This window comes from Corvus hawaiiensis, chromosome 21 (assembly GCF_020740725.1).
Source record: "Corvus hawaiiensis isolate bCorHaw1 chromosome 21, bCorHaw1.pri.cur, whole genome shotgun sequence".
In the NCBI taxonomy this organism is placed as follows: Eukaryota; Metazoa; Chordata; class Aves; order Passeriformes; family Corvidae; genus Corvus; species Corvus hawaiiensis.
In genome coordinates, this window is record NC_063233.1 from 8,130,674 (window position 1) to 8,146,052 (window position 15,379).

General features: G+C 46.4%; 1 protein-coding gene across 2 annotated transcripts in view; it reads right to left on the reverse strand.

Moving 5' to 3' along the window:
* Positions 1-11,980, reverse strand: part of PAPPA (pappalysin 1) — a 178,406-nt gene extending 166,426 nt beyond the window's left edge. For both annotated transcript variants that reach the window (XM_048325816.1, XM_048325817.1), the window contains exon 1: positions 11,118-11,980. In XM_048325816.1, coding sequence (XP_048181773.1) covers positions 11,118-11,514 — 397 coding nt within the window. In that variant the 5' untranslated portion in view covers positions 11,515-11,980. The remainder of the gene's footprint in view (positions 1-11,117) is intronic.
* Between the last annotated feature and the right edge of the window lie 3,399 nt (positions 11,981-15,379).

Below are 15,379 nucleotides of genomic sequence, written 5' to 3' on the forward strand. Positions count from 1 at the left end.
TGTTTCCCACTGCATCACCATAACCATTACACACCCAAATAAAACCACCGACAGCGGTGACGGTAGTTGGAGGTTGTTCTCCACAACATCCACCTCTCAGCTTGGTCACTTTCCCCATTGCATGCCCTCTGTCTCTGCCCCAAATTCTACACATTCACAGGTCTGGAGCAGCCCCCCCGATTTCCTCTCCAAAGGAGTTACTCTAGGTTTACATTGGTGTGTTCAACAGCAGAATCTGGCTTATATTGCTCGCCCTTCCCTCTGCCAAGTATGTTTCAAAACCGTGTGTGTAATGCATTTAGTTAACATTTGCTTTTTCTCCCAGTACTCCTTTTCTCCCTGAACATCTCCATTCAGGAGCTTCACAGGAGACTTCCAGTTCTTGTCTAGTTTACACTGAAAATAATTCTCATTAAATTATCACTGGTGAAAGGTGCTGTTTTGACCTCCGTGAGGCTGCTCTGTTTATCCACAAGACAGATGACATGTAAGACAGTAGTAATGCAAGCTCCAGATTTCAACTTTAGCACCTCACACTTTACAAGCACAGATGCTGCTGCATTCAGAAGAAACTCCCATGGATTGTAGGATGTGCATCCTCCCTGGTGATGCTCCCGACAGAAACACTGATTGCTTAGCCATGAGGGTGTGTACTGGGCGGTGATCCCTCCCCAAAAATCCTCTGGGGCCCCTTCTGCAACCTCTCACCGGGTCTGAATTTAACTATGGGGTAAATTAGTTGTTTTTGTCCTTGGTTTAATAATCTGAGATATCCAGAGACAGATTTTCAGCATTTCCTAGGAAGATAAGCAGTTGCAACTTCCATGTTTTACAAGCCGTTTCAGCAAGTCAATACAATAATCAATGTGCAGGCAGATAAAAAATATCAAAGTATTCCAATTTAAATAGGAGTGCTCTGAACTAAGGGGCTTTGCTGATATTTGCTTTTCTCTCCCATTGTGGGCTGCACACTGTTCCATCTGAGAAATACAGTCATTCATGTGGATTCCACCATCACCAGAGTGTCTGGCTCAGAGACATGAATTCCAGACCATCTGATTTTCTGCCATCTCCAAAGAGCTCATGTCACAAATGCCAAGTGCCTTCTTCCCCCAGCCCCTGTGTTGTCACCAGCCAGATGTCACCTGGCAGGTGCCAGACTCCATCACCACCACTGGCTCAGCACTGCCCTTATCCACTGAAGAACCACCAACAGCTACAAGGAAACATCCTACAGGAATTAGGGCATGGGAATTCACATGGAGAACAATCTCAGCTGAGGAATAACCATCACCATCCCTAAAAAACAATTATAAAAGGTAGCAAAAGGGCTGCTGCTGGGCTTGATTGCTGACTTTGTCACAGCACACCACCACAACCAGGACAAATCAGAGCATCCCTCCATTCCTCAGTTCCCCTGATTTTAAGGGATGTGTTCTCTCGCCCCTGAGATTTATCACCAGCAGCAGCAGGAAGTTTTGTGGCAAGATCAGGACTATAAAACCGTAATCTTGCTGTAATGCTAAAGGAAAATAACAGCACTAGGATACATTAGTACAGGAGAAAAAAAACTCCATTCAAAACTAAGAAACACTGGTAACAGCAAAGGCCTTTCCTTTCTATTTCTTTCCCTGTCTTGAATAAAACAAACAAAATAATGGTGATAAAATCTGTTTCCTCAATCCAGTGGATGATCTTTGTGAATAGGTTTCCAACACTAACAGCAGAGAACAGACAAGGAAGAAAACGAAGGAGGAAAGGAGCCTGCAGCTGATGCTCGGTGTCAGGAACAGGGCTGCTCTTCTCCCAATTCCATGACGACAGGAGACTCCTGGGAATCAGATGAGGGAGGGGAAGATGGGTCAGAAGAGAGAAATCCATATGGGAAAGTGATTTAAAGCAAACAGAGAGACAATAAATTAGATAAAGCAAAGGAGGAAAAACACGATGGCGGGGAGGAAGGAGAAGAGATAAAAAAGCCCTAAATATCACCCAAAAGGAAGACTCGAGAGCCCACCAGGCCCCAGGAGGTGCCCAGCAGAGAACAGAGTGGTTTGTTTCTCTAGCACAGCAATTCTTTTGCTTTCATGAGCTGGTATCATATCTCTCAGCTGCTGCTTCACCAGGCCAATTCCAGATGCTTCTCAGTTTCAATTCCCCCTTGCTCCCTCTCTGTGAGAGCGACCGCTCACTCCTTGTTTGTGCACGGCGAGGATGGATATTAAACAGAACAATATCAATAATTCCCGGAAAATAGGCAAGCCCATGAGCCTGGCTAAGCACACAAACACAGAGCCTGCTTACCCTCTGTTCCCACAGCGCTTCCAACACCAGTTGGCTGAAGCCACCAACCTGTGGCCACCCTCGGAGGGGACACCACCCTCCCGCAGCAAAGGAGATGGGAGAGGAGCAGGAAAGCAGCAACTGTGCAGAGCAGGAAGGAGGGAAAGCAGGGGAATCAAGGACACCAGACAGCAGGGGAAAAACTGAGACTAGGATGGTGATAAGAGAGGGTGGAGGGATTGGATGGGAAAGTTGCACACTTACATCACCCTGCAGAACAGAAAATGGGAGAGTGGGTTTGGAATGGGCGAGATTTTACCATTAAAAAAATAAAAAAGGAAAAAAGGGAGGGAAAAGAAAAGAAGAACGGTTGAAAGAGACAGAGGCCAGTTTGAGATTTGGAGTATAGCAAAAGCAAATAAACATGTCTCCTTCCTCTGGCCAATTCCCCTCATGTTAGGGCTTCACAGTTTTTCTTCTCTCATATCTGAAGCAAAAAAGGCCAGCAAAATAAAGGATCCTGAAGCAAGGACCACAGACAGGTCCAGGCTATAGAGAAGAGGTACAGAAAACTCTCTGAAATCACAGCCTTTTCCAGACTCAGCCAAGCTCAGTGGTATTTTTCTTGACTAGGTTTCGGATGAAATCCATGCTTCCTGTGTAGCCACAAATCCAGCCCCATTCTACCAAGGGATAATAGACCTTCATTTATATTTGTTCACTTTAAAGTGTGATACATAAAGTACCCTCACTGGTGCTGCCCACACTTATGGATGCTCAACAGTCCTCAAATTGTTCTGATCACTGTCAGCAAGGACAGCAGAAAGCAAAATTCTGTGGTAAGATACTCACTCCTGTTCTCTTTTTACCTCACCTTTTTGAGTTCTGCTCTGCTCCTGATCAGAGTAAGAGTACTTTAACTTCATGGATGGCTCTGGGGAGAGTAAACTTTATAATAGGCACTAACATCAAATCAAAGCAGTTTACAAGATGTGCCACTTGTGTCAGAATATGTGGGGAAATAAACAAGCTGCTCCTCCTTGATCATTGGAGTTTAAATGCTCTATTGATCTGGGAAGAAAATCAAAGGTGCTTTGGAAATGGTGTGTGTGTGTGCATGCATGCTCACAGCAGAGAAAATGAAGAGAAATGTGGAGAGACAGAGAAAATAGCACAACAATCAAGTATTCCTTCCCCACAGAAAGGTGAAATAAAATCAAGAATCATATCCAGATGTCAGCAACCCCCAGGTGGGGAAATGGGCGCAGAAGAATTGAAGGGTGAGGTCAGGGGAAAGGTACAGCTTCATCTTCAGAAGCCTCTTTTTTGGGAAAACAAAGAAACAAAATGGGCAGCACAGCACCTGTGCACAGAACAATGCATGAAGCAAATGCTCAGAACCCAAGAAACAGAAGAGTCCAATATATTTTGCATATATGAAATAAGATTGATATATACTGACCATGTAAACAGTGCTAGATGAAAAATTTGGCAGTGTTGAGAGAGGAGGGTAAATGAAGAAAAAGATGATATTAAACTTGCTGATACACTTGAGAGAAAAAACATAGAGGATTTTGATCAAACAAGTGTTTTCTGATGCATTTTCTCAATAACCTGGAGTATAAGATGTAAAGAAGTAAAAATGCAATAAAGCGAAAGCGTTCATTCCTACTACAAGGGGATGTAGGAGCTGCCACACAGGCTAAGACCAGAGAAGGGTGGGAAATGTTTGATAAAATATTTTTCTCAGGAAAAGGAGAAATTAATCAAAACAGACTATCTGTGGGAAAGGATCAGTTTTGGCAAATATTCCAACTTAAAATTTCAATAGAAGTTTCATAACTGTCAAAACACCTGATTCATTTTAACTCTCTGAAAATAAGAAAGCTGATACCTTTTACCAGCCAATGTTTTTCTTTCTCATACTTAACAGTTTTCTAGACCAATGTTTTGGATTTTAGGTACTTAAGATGTTGTGGATCTGTCCTTCTCTTTTCCTGTCTTACATTAAAGTGGTGACTCTCCGTCTTAGCTAAAGAGCTTTGGTTTATAGTAGAGCACTGGGAAATCTGCTGTGGCCTGTGCTATATCAGAGCCTACAAAGTGGATTTTCTGTGAATGTTTGGACTAATTATCTGCTGTTATATCCCTGACACTGCAGGGGACTGAATTTGGCAACCCAGGTGGTCCCTTCTCTGCTTCTGCTCCTGTAATTTCTATTGGAGAAAAGAAAAGAGGACCTGAAAAAGCAACAGATAAAATTAGAAGCAAAACTATTATATGGGAGCATTTCAGCTGACCCCAGTCATGGAAGGGTTTATTTTTGTTTTTTCAATATGTCTTTTTGAGAAAACACACTATACTTTGGCTCTTTTTTTTTCCTGGCTCGGGCCAGCATGAAAATCCAATGTGAAAGCACTGGGTTGATCCTGTGGCCTTGAGAGCACCTAAACCCTGTTGGTCCTGCATGGTTCCTGCATTTTCATAGAATGGTTTGGGTTGGAAGGGACCTTTAAAAGTCATCTCATTCCACCCCCTGCCATGGCAGGGACACCTTCCACCATCCCAGGCTGCTCCAAGCCCTGTCCCACCTGGCCTTGGGCACTGCCAGGGATCCAGGGGCAGCCCCAGCTGCTCGGCCTGCCCACCCTCACAGGTGATTATTCCTTCCTAATATCTGATCTAAAACTACTCTGTTTCAGTGTGAAGCCATTCCCTCTTGTCCTGGCATTCCAGGTCTCCGTCAGAAGTCCCTCTGCAGCTCTCTTGTAGCTCTCTTCAGGCCCTGCAAGGGCACACTGAGGTCACCCCAAAGCTTCTCCTCTCCAGGCTGAACAATCCCAGCTCTCCCAGCCTTTCCTCCCAGCAGAGCTGCTCCATCCCTCAGATCCCCCTGGAGCCTCCTCTGGCCTCTCTCCAGCAGCTCCAGGTCCTTCCTGTGCTGGGCCCCGGGGCTGGGGCAGCTCTGCAGGTGGGGTCTCACCTGAGCACAGGGGCACAGGGGCACAATCCCCCTCCCCTGCTGCCCACACTCCTCCTGACACACCCCAGGACACAATTGGTTTTCTGGGCTGCCAGGGTGTGAAACATTTTTGTGTTAAAGGTGCTCCTGGATGCATTGTGGCTTCACGTCTCTCATGACAGACCAGAGCCAGATCCAGGCTCCAAAGGAGGCATTTCTCCACCAAACGCCCCTGCTCCCCTCAGCTGGCTGCCTGCAAACTGAGTCAGGCCCCAGTGACCAGCGAGGTGTCCACTGGCAGCTGGATCTCTGCTGTTCAATGTGCTCAGCCGAGGATCTCTCCCACCCTTGGCAAAGGTGAGCCGACTCAAAGCTCATGGAGCTGCCTCAGCAAACACCTGGGTCAGCTTTGCAAGCAGAGCCCTGTCCTGTTCTGCACTGGAAAGTGGCACCTACCTGTGTGGAGGGTCTGGATTAGGGTCCCCAGGGAGCCAGCATCAGTGAGACCCTCTGGGATTTGGGATTTGAGCTCATCCCTCCCCAGTCCTCTGTGTTGCTGGGGCTGACAGGGGACACCTGTGCTCAGTGCAGCCACAGCCTCAGCACCCCTCGGCCACCTACAAGCCCCTCCTGGCACCACGTGGGGTGGGAGTGGGGACCTGGAGAGCAGCTCCAGCCTGATTCCCAGGATGCTCCAACCCCGCCCAGGGCTGGCTTTGGCAATGGCTTCGCGTGCGAAGGCTCTCCAAGGGCTTCCCCTCGCCCTCAGCAGCGAGCCTGCCCTGCACAGCTCTTCTCTGCACTCCTCCAGACATCTCCACGGGTCCCTGAGGACAGCCCTGCTCCTGCTCTTTCTCCAAACACCATTCTCTCCGCTTGCTTTCTGCCTCATGCGGGTTTTCCTAACCGAAACAGGTTGGCTCAAAATAAATCAGGCTGAAACGAAGCTTGGAGAGGCAAACTCAGCCTGGGACACAACTCCGTGCCTACAGGAGACAGCCATACATCATATAGGAATCTAAACTTGCCATCCTTTACACACACAGTCAAATTACCCTCACTGTTTTATTACCATTTAATTAATTAGAACAGCCTACGTGTAAGTGCTTTAAGGGGGAAAAAGCCCCCAGCTTTCTTTTAACTGGGCTGTTCTGACTCTGGAGTGTAGCTGGTCAAAAGAATGAGACCAGATTAAATAGGAAATGTTATGGAAAGAAAAATCAGTTCCTGATTCTTGTGCCAGCTTCCACAGGCTGAAGGAAATGTGCTGTTCAAAGGCAAATATTTAGTAAATGACTAAAAAGCTGTGAGGGTATTTTTTCAGTGACCTATGAGTCAAGCCATGTCCAGATCCATAGTCATGAAGTGGATAATCATTTGAACCCATCCACAGGGAAGCCAAACCCACACAGCTTCCCCCACCCTTCAGCAGTGGTGTCTCAGAGACTTGTCACCTTGCAGGAACATCTGTGCAGGTGTTCCAGCTCCTGTCACTCCACTCTGCCCACCATGGCCAGCACCCTGGGACCTGGCACATGCCAGCACTAATTAAACAACAGAACTACAAGTGTTATATTTGATTTACTCCTTCATTGTAGTCCTTCATTACAGAACATGACTAGAAAATTCATACGATCGAAAGATAACAGACTGTTGAACATGAGAAAATGCCACGTTATCTACCTGCCAAATGTTTTAATGCCAGTGAGACCCTGAGTAAACTCTCTGTTGAAAACATCCTCCAGTTCCCAGCACACCCAGCATGAGAATCAGCTCTGGAGATAGGACCCAGCTCACCAATTCTACCCGAAGTGTATTAAACCAATATCAGACTCCAAAACTTCAGAAGAAAACAAGTTAACTCCCCAAAGTAAACATATATTCTTTAACCCCGTGGGGGTACCAGACCTATGAAGTGTCAATTACAGATCCTTATAATTGCCCAGTTACTGGACCCTGACACGTTTCTCAGTCTCTAACATGCAAAAGCTGTGGCTTTAAGTGAGCTCCACCGTGCTGATTTTGGCTTTTCTCTTCTTTTGGATTCTGCTGCAGTTTTATGTTCATCAAGGACCGAAGTTGGGAAAACATAGGCACTCCCTTACATATGAAGCTTTATTAAGTTGGGATCATGCTCCCTGTAGGCAGGCTGAGGAATAGAGAGACAGAGGAGAATGAAACCAAGAAGTAAAAAAACAAAACAAAACAAAACAAAAACAACAACAAACCCCAAACCAAAATACAAACAACTTTCACTCTTCAGAAGCAGGCACGCCTTCTTACTCCGGTTCCTGCTGCCGATCATTCATCCCGCTCCTCTCAGCCCCAGCCAGTAAAGAGTCAACATCTCGCTCCTGTGAAAACATGAGCTACCCCATACACCAGAAAACACCCTGACAGGGACTCGGGAGGATCCTGTTTCTTAGGATGGGGTTGCGTTTTCACAGTGGAACTGAAATATCCTTGACTACAACAGCAGCAAGGTCAGCAGCGCTTTGAAGCCCCTTTTTTTGCACGGTGTGTGTGCATTACCTAACCGAGCACAGCCCCACCTTAACCCTTTCCTGCACCAGCATCCACAGGCTCCGCGGGGGAAGGTGCCCGGAGCCGCCTGATTGATTCCATGTGCACATGTGCGTGTTTACAAGAGGGATGTGCTGTGCTGAGGGGTAGGTGCGCACATTCGAGCAGGGTTTGTCCAAGAACTCTGCGGCCCGGGGAGGGAGGGGGGCCAAGTGCGCAGGAGCCGGGAGCTGCCTCCGAGAGCCGCACGGCGGGAGCCGCTCCGAGCAGCGCAGCCCAGCCCCGACAGGGCTCCTGAGCTTTTGCGTAACGCAGATCAATGGGTCAGACTTCCAGTTTCCCAACAGCTTTCCCTCTGACAAATGCCAGAGCAGATATCAGTGGAGTCAAACAGGGCGGCAAAAACATCGCTGCCAAGCAGCGTGAAAATTGGCAGAGCCTGGCACCAGGACTGCCTCTCATCAGAGACAGGGCATGGCCCGGCACAATGACGAACCCACTTAACAGCGCTGTAAAATTAGCCATTTATGAAAACAAATTGAATACTGCAGCAGAGGGTGACGTAAGGAGAGTTGGCTCCAGACAGAAACTCCTGTAGCCTGGATTAGCAGAAGAACTCCGTTATGTCAGGGCTCAGGCGCAGAAGCTGATAACAACTTGGGTCCTACACGAGATTTTTAACAGACACAACAGGTTTCCCCTACAGGCACACATGGGGCTCCTTCTGTACAACTTGCAGTAATTTCTTATATGCCAGCAGGGAGGGATGCAAGGGGAGCAGTCAGCATGGGCAGAAAGTGGGGGGCAGAAAGTAGGTGATGACACAAGAGCAACTCTGAAAAAGAGGTGTATCCCAGTCAATCCCACCCTTTTCCTCAGATCTGTACAGCCACACAGCTTCCCACTTCGCAACTGGGACGAAAGTTGGGGAGAAACTCACTTCTGGCACTGCCAGAAAATGTGCCCCAGTCCCTTCCCCTCCAAACACCCAGATGGGCTCTTGATTTCAGTGGGGTCCTACAGATGCAAATTCAACAGCACAACTGAGCTCCTCAGTCTGTCACATCCCAAAACAGTGAAAATGTGAAAGCCAAGAGTTTTGGCAGCCAGAACCCTTGATTTCCTCATTGAGGGAAGCGTAATCTCTCCCTAAGCTTGCTGCAGGTCTGGGAGGCTGTGGTGTGCAGAGGATACTCCAAGTGAGTTCCTCTTGGACCTCTTCCAGGTGTTTATACACAGAGCCAAACCTGACTCCTCTTCAAGAGTGCGTGCAAGGGGGGCAGGGGGAGCTTAAAAATAAAATAAAAATCACAAAGTCCTCCCAAGCCGAGCTGAAGCTCTACGGTGCAAAACTGGGGCATTTCTCTTCATTTTTCACAGTGGAATGTTATTTCCATGCATAAAATGGGTCAAGTGTTTTATACAGGCAACAACCCAACCTCCCCCATCCAATTAAAGTATTTTACTACAAATGATCTTTGTGTGTGTTTGTCTAGGTTCCCTGTTGTGAGAATTAGAGATACTTGCACCAAAGACAGACACGGGGTCCCAGGTGTTGGATTAAACACATTAAAAAATACACTGACCCTGTTTTGGTACTGACGAGATCTGTGTAAACCCAAAATTCTGCCTTTCCTAACTTGAAAGGGAAGCACTTTGAGCCCTGGGGTTTAAGTTAGGGTTGGAAACCGGAAGAGCAGAGTGTGAGAAAGCCAGGGGGAATAAAGCAAGGAATAACGTGGTTCACCTATGAAATCACTGTTCTGAAGGCACACGGGACCAGCCCATGCCCGGCACGTCCTGCCCTCCCCGGCAGCCCCGCACAAACCGCGTCCCCCTCCTCACAAGCGAGCGGAGCAGCTGGGATTAGGGAAAGTTAAGGAAAAGCACGGCTGAGTTCATCTCAGTTTTTGTTTTCCTCAGGACAAAGCAACTTTCTTGCGAGACAGCAGCCGCGCCGGTCAGGGATGGGGCAGCGCGGCCGGGAATGTGGCAGGAGGGAGGGTGGCAGGAGGGAGGGTGGCAGGGGACAGGAGCGGGGCTGGCGGGGCAGCCGCGCCACCGGCACAGGCAGCGCTGCCTCCTGCTAGGAAGTGACTCCACTTAAAGGGAAAGGGGAAATCCTCCCTGTCTCTTTAAGGCATCCTAGGACATGGAAACTTTGTACTTTCAGGGAATCTCCTTGCCAAAAGAGCTGTAAAACGTGTCTTCCCCCCGCCCCCCAATACTCGTTTCTCTTTCTGACTTGTTTCCTTTTTTTTTTCTTCCTTTTTCTTTTCTTTTTTTTTTTTTTTTAAGGGCATTTCCATTTTCTATGACTTCCTTCAGAGCAAAGATGGATGTGGCGACATTTATAAGGGTTTGTAACCCTCCGAAAAGGATCCGATTTCACGACAACTTCGCTGCACTTTATCACTAAAGCGGGGAAAGGGCGGGAGGTGGCGGGAGGGAGGGAGGGGGAGAGGGCGCGAACGCGGGGAGAGGGACCCAAATTCAGGATGGGCTCATAAAATTTAAATAAGAAAAGTGCAATACTCCTTGTTATTATCCAGCTCAGACAGCTTAGACTGGTAGCTGCTTTGAGTACTAAATGATTTTATAGGGCTGTTTGACCTTAGAATCATTGATGTTACACTTGCCATTTCTAAGGGGAGACAAAAATACTCCACACATCCTCTAGCTGCAGTGCGAGTCCCAGCCGTAGCTGAGTGTCGAGGGGTTGGGAACTTTATAAACTCATTTGATTCATTTGAGGTTTCACAATAGCCAAAAAGTTCCTTTATAGCTTTTTGGAAACCACATGCTAACACTGCATCTAAAGAGCTAACAGCGGAGTACACTAAAAAGCCAATAAAACCAAGGAAATCGTAGGGGGACCTTAGATATGCGTTTCTTTGCAGCCACGCACCCGTCACATACATTTCTTTCCATACATACAAACAAGGCACTTTCAAATGCTCTACTTACAGTTTTCCAACCTGAAAATTAGACAAAACCCCACCGTAAGAGCTGGCTCTTCTACCTGCACCTCAATCCGCGCACCCAGAGAGACAGAAACTACCCCAGGGCACTGCCATTTCCCCTATGCAAAAGTTTACATAACTTTTCCTGCGAGCCTATACTTCCAGCCGGTCCGCAGAGCTCCGGGATCTCCCGGAATATCTGGCGGGGTGAAGGCAAGCCCAGCGTGTTCGCAGAGGCGCTGCCATCCCCCGTGTGCTGCGGGGCACTCCCGCGGGGCTGGGTGTGCACACCCCGCTCCCGGACACACGCACGCCTCCAGCCGCCTGCTCCGCCGGCTCCCGGCGCGGAGCGGGGATGCTGCACACAGGCACGGCCAGCTACCTACCTGCAATGACAGCCGGAGATCTCTGTCCTCCTTCGGCTTTCAGCCACACTTGCAAAGTGAAGGCATCTCGGGGCAGCTCAATGTCTGCCTTCAGCCGCAGCTGATCACCTTGGCCACTGAAATAGAGCGCCCTGCTCGGGGTAAGGGACTCCTCTTCGTCCTTTACCTCCCGCTGTTGCCTCCTGCGGGGGACATGCCCAGGCTCCAGCCCAGCAGTGGAGCGCCTTCCTCGGGCTAACCTGGTGGCACAGGTGCCCGGGGCAGTGTGGAGGAGCTGGCGGCTGTGCCTGGTGTCCCTTCGTGCCCTGCGGGAGCGCTCGTCCATCCCACATTCGGGTCCACTGGCTAGGGCTGTACAGAGAAGCGCAAGAGGCAGCAGCAAACTCCAGAGCTGCATTTCCAATCTTCCCCCCCCTTCTCCCCTGCAAATCCTCCCGATCTGCCAGCTTTGGGCTCCTCCTTGCCTTGACTTTCTTCTCTTGTTCACCCTTCTTGGTATTTGCTCTTTTTATAACCCTTCTCAGTTGCTTTTTCTTTTCTTTTTTTCTTTTTCTTTCTTTCTTTTTCCTGCTTATAGATTTTTTTTCTCCTTAAAACAAATAAAAATCAAATAAATCAAAACTCCTTCTTGGTTGAAATGTATTTCTCTGTTCTTCTCCTCTATCTGTCTTCTTCTCCTCTATTCCTCCACAGCTGGAATTCCTCTCTCTCTTCTTTTCTCTGCTGAATTTTCTTCCCTTTATTTTTTTCTTCTTAAAAAAAACACACACACACACTCACACACACACAAAACAAAACAAAAAACCAAAACAACCCCCCAGCTTTCTCCAGGACTCAGACCCACTGATTTCCCTCCCCCCAAAAGATGCTCTAATCTATTTATTTTTTTGGCCTCCTTTATAACATAAGCCACAACCCCCTCCTTCCCCCCAACCTCCCCCCCTCCCTTCTTCTCCACAAAATGAAAGAAAAGAGAAAAAGCCCCTCAGAAGATGAGTAAACAAGAATATGCTAATCTACTCTAGGGTGCTCCACCTTCCCAATTGAATGATTCCCATTAAAACTGCAGGGATCATGACTAATCAATCAGCTTGAAGGAGCAGATAGCTCCAGAGGTTCAAACACTTTTGCTGTTTTCCTTTTCCCCCCTTCTTTTCCTCTCTTCCTCTTTCCCCCTATCACTTCCCCCACCCTTATTTATTTTTTAAAGAAGACAATCAAGATGAATGGATCAATTTGACAAAAATCCTGCACCCCCCTTTTTGCAATCTCCCCAGCTTTCTTTCTCAGTCCAGTCCAAAACACACATTCCTATTTTTTTTTCTTGGCAAAAGAGAAAGCTATTTCTCCTCTCAGACTCCCCGTTGCACTTTGCTGGTAAACCTTATGCTCCTCTGCAGCACATAAAGAGTCTTGAAACTTGAGTCTCAGATATTTTTTTTTAATTGCTTTCTTTCTTTCTCTCTTTTCCACTTTCTCTCTCTCTCTCTCTAATTCCTTCTTTTCCTCTTATTATTTTCTCAAAGTTATGCAATCAGCCAAGCTCCCCCTTTTGTGGTCCCCCTCAGTGCAGTTGTGTGCAGCTAATCCAAATGTTGCATCAAAGGTCCCCATCGAATCATCAGGAGCTAGAAGGAGAGAAGCTTTTTGAAGAGCATTTGCCTTCCAGAAGCTGTAGCAACAGAGGAGGACTTGGCTTTTGAGTGCTCCAAAGATTCCTGGGTTATTTTTTGGAAATAATAATTAAAAAAAAAAAAAAAAAAAAAAAAATCAATGATTAGTTTTATTGGTGGATTGAGTCAAAAAATCCTCTCAATATTTCTAATTTTTCAGCCTAAGGAATTCATCTCCCCTGGTTTCCTTGGCTTAGTTGTAGCCACAGGTAAGCTCCTGGCTGCTTGCTGGTTTGTAGATCTCTGTTTCTGAGCTGGGACGTTTCTTTTTTTTTCCTCCTTTCTTTTTTTTTTTTTTTTTTTAATATTTTTTTTCACTCTTGAAAGATCTCAAAAGCTCCCCCTGATGGCAACAAAAAGGATTTTTCTAAGTCCTTAATCAGTGGAAACGACTTGGCAGTGGCGCTCACCGAGTGTCCAGGCCACTACTCCCCTCTGAAGAAATCCAGTAAAACCAAGTGAAATAACACCAAACTCGGCCACGAACCCAACCTCTCACATCATCCTCTTCTTTCATCTCTAAACTGATGATTGCCACATCTTAATTTCCTATAAATTCTCAACAGGAATCACACACCAGAGTTTTCCTGGGGCCAGCATCTTTCTGCTTCTGCAGACTCCCCTGCCAGCACCACTTAGTTCTGACAACTTCCACTTCAAATATACGTTGTAACACTAGTGAAAATCAATTTTTCCAATGAGAAACGGTTGTTGCACACTCACAAGTCTTCCAAAAGATGTTATTTTTAAGCTTCTTACTAATTTGAACACTCCACAATACACAATTGGCATTTTTGGGGATGCTGGGTTTGTCCATAAAGTCCCACCAGAAGTCGAGCAGAACCACAGCCTTACAGCCCCTCTCTATTCCCCAGCCCTTCCCTCCACCACAGCTCTTCTCACCAGAAAGACAAAATATTGGTGACATCTACAAAGTTTTTATACAAGACCTCCAAGCCATTAAGCCTCTCAACAACCACAAGGAAATCTTTAACTGGGAAATAAACGGTACTAACTCCTATAAATGTCCCAAAGAACTCACAGGGATGTGAAAAAGACGCTTCTGTCTCTGTGCCTGCTTGGCAGAAACAATTTAAGATCAGAGCTAAGTGCTGCACTGCACTGTTCTCACTTAACACGTAGAGGACAGTGCAAATCAACCAAAAAATCCAAAAGTTTGAAGTGAACCTGTTCAGCTTCAGCAAGAGCTAAACCAGGAGGAGTCCTGCTGCCAGGACACTGCTTTCTCCACTTGACAACTCCTCCAAGGTCCCTGGGAACTTTTCCACATGTCGAGTCTGGAGGAGCAGGCTCTTAAAATAATGCTGGTTCCAGTTTTTTTTCCAGGAGAAAAAAGCTAATTCTGTGAAATCGTGGTGTTTCTTGGGGACATCATGATTTGGCTAAAATCATCAAAGAAAATTACTGAAACACCTCAGTTTGATAGCACTGCATCATTTAATTTTGGACCTGTTTGACCTTCTATCTCTTACAAAAGGGTTTCACTGTGACCAAATCACACTTCAGTGCATCAGCCTGCAGCTCCAGCAACAAATTCTGGGATACTCTTGCTGCAGAGGAAAAGCCCAGAGCTCTGCTTTCTGTACTTATGGAAGACAGAAGAAAGTATGGAAAGATGGGATTTACCTCTAGCCCACAAATTACATCTTCAATCAGTTTTATTCCTAAGACATAGTGAAAGCCTAGAGAAAATGTCATATATAAACTCTAAACGTGATAGAAAATGAAGTGGAAGAGATTTAATTTTAGGAATAGTGAGTACATCTTGGATTCCTTAAGTCTGTGGGTCAGATCTAACTTCCCTGACCAGCTGAAATTCTCCCCTGAACAGACAGACATTTATTCTCTGCTTAAGCCAGTACTTAAATGATGTACAGTCCTGGCAGAGAGGTTGCTGCCCAAGGAGAACAGTCCTACCACTGCACTTGAGCAGAATATTCTCCTCGGGAAAGGGAGCAGGAGATTGTCTTGCATCTAGAGGTATTTTCATGAGAAAAAGGGAAAAGAAAAGCACCTAACCCTAGATACACATATAGAGACAAGATTTTTAAACAGATATTTATGACACTATGCCAAAAAATAGCATTGAGCTAAATGCTGTATGCAGTCATTAGAAGGAGAAATACTCAGCAGGAATCTTAGCTGAAGCTGCCAATACTCCTAGGTTCAAGACTGGAGCTGAGTGAATAAATCATAACAAATAATGGTTTTGTCAAATTTCGATTTTTTTCCCTCCTATTTGCAAGCAGACTGCGAAACCTCTCAAATATGTTTGAAATTACATGCCCATTTCTTCCTCATCGTTAGTATTTCTCTGAGGCCAATTAGCACACAATTTGCTGTAATGTACACATTTTCACATTTGTTCTGTGTTAATTGGGCAAGGAAGTCACACAGCATTATTTTTGGCTCCCTGGGGGTCAGGTTTAATCACTCATGATACAGTAAAATTACTAATTTTACATATGATGGGAGTTTCCACGCTTGAAACTCTCCTTGCGAAAAGCGGCGCTGGCTCTTCAAATTACTCACACGAAGGTCAATTAAAAACAATATTTCTTGAAAGTT